The 5,000-nt window shown below is 46.6% G+C and overlaps 1 protein-coding gene across 1 annotated transcript in view; it reads left to right on the forward strand.

Moving 5' to 3' along the window:
• Positions 1 to 5,000, forward strand: part of tenm2a (teneurin transmembrane protein 2a) — a 675,012-nt gene that overhangs the window by 570,624 nt on the left and 99,388 nt on the right. Inside the window, exon 14 of the mRNA XM_063189651.1 lies at positions 862 to 1,047. Coding sequence (XP_063045721.1) covers positions 862 to 1,047 — 186 coding nt within the window. The remainder of the gene's footprint in view (positions 1 to 861; positions 1,048 to 5,000) is intronic.

Genomic DNA, 5,000 nt, shown 5'->3' on the forward strand with positions numbered 1-5,000 from the left:
CAAATCTCATACAGTGTCCCTTTAAGCAAACTTTCAGCAGCCGACCAGCTGACAGAGGGAAGTGAATGTGCCCGACACGCTCACTACAAAAGGAGCTCCAAGATCCAGATGTCCATTTTCCATCTTTATTTTAGCTTTCACGGTATCAAATTGTTCAAACGTCAGTTTCACAGTCCATAATCCAGACGAGTGTCAAATCCATGACAAGTGAACAGGTGAAATACTAATTCACGCTGCGATAATACTGTAATGGGCAGGTCATGCCAGGCTAGGCGTGTGTACTGTATGTACGTACACACTCTTCAATATACGTTATCTACTCCCTAAGGTGTGTTCGGTGGACTGAGGTACCCACAGCGTGTGCATGGGCAGAGCTTTAATGTTTCTTCTTCATGTACTATGTATAGTGGTTGTATGCAGTGTTGCCAGATTGGGCGGTTTCCCGCCCAATTGGGCTGCTTAGGATGGCTCTCTGCGGGTAAAAATTACATTTTGCAGGAAAAACCGCCCAATTTTTGGCCATAGAAATTAGTAGAATTGGGCGGGATTTAGTGCTTCCAGGCAGGTTTTGAGCATTTTTTTTAATGGAAATTATCAGCTTCATCTGGCAACCCTGATAAACAAATGTGATAGAACTAACAACTGGCTTTTGGCCATAGCAACCTGCAGTTTAGAATTAGTAACCGCAGTTTGCCTAACTTAGTCGCACGTTTGACGCCTGACAGGTTATAGAGAATTAGTTGCAACCCCATCACCAATCAGAAAAGAGGATTGAGATGCGTAAGCAGATACACATGTATACAGTATAGGCCTATGTGCACACTCTTCAATATATGTTATCTACTTTGTCCCCATCCCCAGAGGTGTGTTCGGTGGACTGCGGTACCCACGGCGTGTGCATGGGAGGCGCGTGCCGCTGCGAGGAGGGCTGGACGGGCCCGGCGTGCGACCAGCGCATGTGCAACCCGCTCTGTGTCAAGCACGGCACCTGCAAGGACGGCAAGTGCGAGTGCCAGGAGGGCTGGAACGGGGAGCACTGCACCATCGGTAGGCAAATGTCCAGGCACCCCGGCGGCCCAGGCACTTATCCTTTTATATACTACTGTCTACTAATGCACACAGTAATGCACGCTCACGCACATGCGCACATGCGCACGCACACACACATACACACACACCACCACCACCCCCATAACACAAGCAACACCAACACACACACACACACACACACACACACACACACACACACACACACACACACACACACACACACACACACACACACACACACACACACACACACACACACACACACACACACACACACACACACACACACACGCCACCACCACCACCACCACCACCATAACACAAGCAACACCAACACACACACACACACACACCACCACCACCACCAACAACACTAACATACACACACACACACCACCACCACCACCAACACAATAACACAAACAACACCAACACCCTTCCAAGAAAAAAAGCACACACACACACCATCAGCTAGGAGAGGCTAAGCGGGGAGCACTGTACCATCGGTAGGGAACGGTCCACGGTTCACGTCCCAAGCACTTACCCTTTTATATACTGTCTAATAATGCACAAATACACAAGGTCATAGACACACACACACACACACACACACACAGACGCACACACACACACACACACACACACACACACACACACACACACACACACACACACACACACACACACACACACATACACACACCAGTGTTAATTTACTCAGCTTTTTTTGTGTGTATCATCATCATCATCAGTTGACAAGTGTTTATGTCAGGGGGACTGGAGTGGAGAGCACTGCACCATCAGTAGGCAAACGCTGCAGCCGAGAGGCACTTCATTTTATATGTCTACTTATTAATGCACACACACACTCATCCTTTTATGTGTACTGTCTACTTATTAATGCACACACACACACTCATCCATTTATATGTATACTGTTTATTAATGGTCACACAGAGTCACAAGAATACACACACACACACACACACATACGCACGCACGCACACAGACAAACACACACACACACACACACACACACGCACACACACACACACACACACACGCACACACACACACACACACACACACACACACACACACACACACACACACACACACACACACACACACACACACACACACACACACACACACCATGTATCGGAAAGCAAATGGCCAGCTGCCATAGCGCGCGCGCACACACTCACACACTCAAACACACACACACACACACACACACACACACACACACACACACACACACACACACACACACACACACACACACACACACACACACACACACACACACACACACACACACACACACACCAACCAACCAAACACGAACCATGGTCAAGGTGGTTCATCTTTTATATAGCACACAGCTTACATATACCAAGATTGAATTAGTCCTCCTGAACACATGAGATACATGAGATGGTATTTGTCCTGCTCTCCAGACACACACCCACATGCGCCTTCTCATTCTCCAAAGTCTTCCAGCACACTCATTCACATGCCTAGACTAATTTCACCCATCATGCTGTGCTGTCTGCCAAAGAATCAAGTCCATTTCACCCCTTTAGAGTGCCTGCTAAAGGACATGTACTGTATACATCAAGGACATTCACACTGTCTGGCTCGTGCAATCACACACACACGTTTATGTATTTGCACACACAACGGACAGGCATGTAGGCACACACACACATGCACACACGCATGCACCCACGCATGCACCCACGCACGCACGCACACACACACACACACACACACACACACACACACACACACACACACACACACACACACACACACACACTTCCATACTAAAAGCTAGTTTTCACTTCCCTGCGTTATCGCCGGCAGTCACGACGGGTGCGTGTGCTTCAGAGTGGTGTGGCATTCGCTCTCGCCGCCATGTTGCGCGTCACACGTACTGTGTACATCAAGGCCATTCTCACTTGAATACTGTCTGGCTCGTGCAATCACATACACACGTTTATGTATTTGCACACACAACGGCCAGGCACGTAGGCACACACACATGCACCCACGCACGCACGCACGCACGCACGCACACACACACACACACACACACACACACACACACACACACTTCCATACTAAAAGCTAGTTTTCACTTCCCTGCGTTATCGCCGGCAGTCACGACGGGTGCGTGTGCTTCAGAGTGGTGTGGCATTCGCTCTCGCCGCCATGTTGGGCGTCACACGTACTGTATACATCAAGACCATTCACACTTGAATACTGTCTGGCTCGTGCAATCACACACACACGTTTATGTATTTGCACACACAACGGACAGGCACATAGGCACACACACACATGCACCCACGCAGGCACACAAACACACACACACACAGACACACACACACACACACACACACACACACACACACACACACACACACACACACACACACACACACACACACACACACACACACACACACACACACACACACAGTACGCTGTTTTTTTCACTTTGTTACTGGGTGAGATCTTTCAAATACCGTCACTGGCTTCCATCTAAGTTGTTAATATTTATTCAGACATGAAATTCTTACTTGAAGTGCCCATCTATTTGCCGTGTAAAGCGACTACCGAGCTGCATGCCATTACGCAGAATAACTATGAATTTCGCAGCACTAATGACCAACTTGGATAAATGTAATTTGCACCAGTAGAGATGAGTCATTTATACCAGTAGCGGCAGAAGGAGTTAATGAACTGGCCTCGTGTATACTGAATAACAACAAGTGCATAGAGTAAATGAAACCGAGTCGTTATGAGTCTTGTGTCTTGAAGGATACGTATGTATTTTATATGCATGACTACAAGTAGTGGTAGTAGCGGAGAGTTATACTTACAGTCACACAGAAACAAAATTGAAGTGAATCATTTTGTGGAATGTTGTTCCGAGAATGGTTATTTTACTGTCTGTGTAGTAGTCGTTGCTATCAGAAAGTGGAGATACAAAGAAATCCAATTGCTCCATACTGTAATTATACCATTGCCGTAATAGTCAAATAAATTGAACCACTTACGGTTTTCCATTGTGTGCATTGTGCTTAGCATAGCTGGGTGCCAGCTGTCTCTATGGGTCCTCACAAGGGACAAACAGCACAGTCGCAGCCTCTTTGTCATGCAAGCTTAGTCTTGATGAACCTAAAATACCGCCGTTTTCTTTGCACCAGTTGTTTCAACCTCCATGTGGGGAAACAAGATAAAGTTACCTATATTTATAGAAAAGTAACCATGATACATTCACTTAAGGGCAAAGAATTTACTTTGAAAAATCGTGTCGGGAAAGCAGTAGGGGACACATTCATGGTAAGAAAGAAAGAAAGAAAGAAAGAAAGAAGGAAAGGGAAAGAACACATAAAAAACATGGCTGATAAAAGGCAAGTCTGAAGGAACATTCAAGAATAAATATTAGAAAGATTGGAAGCGATCTTGAAAGAGAGGCGCATTTCTGAAAAAGAAACTTGATGAAATAGGGAATAAGTAAATATTATTATTGCACAAATACACATAATTAATGATTGACTGCACTGTGAAGGAACATCATGAAAATAGAAATCAGTATGAGAGACAGCTGGAGCACATAATACACAAAGTTATCCTACTGAGTAAAAGTGAAGGTAAAAGCCCATTGGGAAACTCTAACTCCCATTGTCATTGCAACACAGCACTACACAGCACACAAGTGAATACGGCACACAGCGAAATTGCATTTATCCCTCACCCGTGCAAGGTGGCAGCCCTCAATGGCGCCCCTAAGGAGCAGTACGGTGGGACGGTACCATGCTCACGGTACCTCAGTCATAGAAGAGGATGGGGGACAGCACTGGTTGATTACTCCCCCCACCAACCTGGCGGGCCGGGAGTCGAACCGGCAAACCTTTGGGCTACAAGTCTGACGC

The sequence above is a fragment of the Engraulis encrasicolus genome, chromosome 23 (assembly GCF_034702125.1).
Source record: "Engraulis encrasicolus isolate BLACKSEA-1 chromosome 23, IST_EnEncr_1.0, whole genome shotgun sequence".
Classification (NCBI taxonomy): domain Eukaryota; kingdom Metazoa; phylum Chordata; class Actinopteri; order Clupeiformes; family Engraulidae; genus Engraulis; species Engraulis encrasicolus.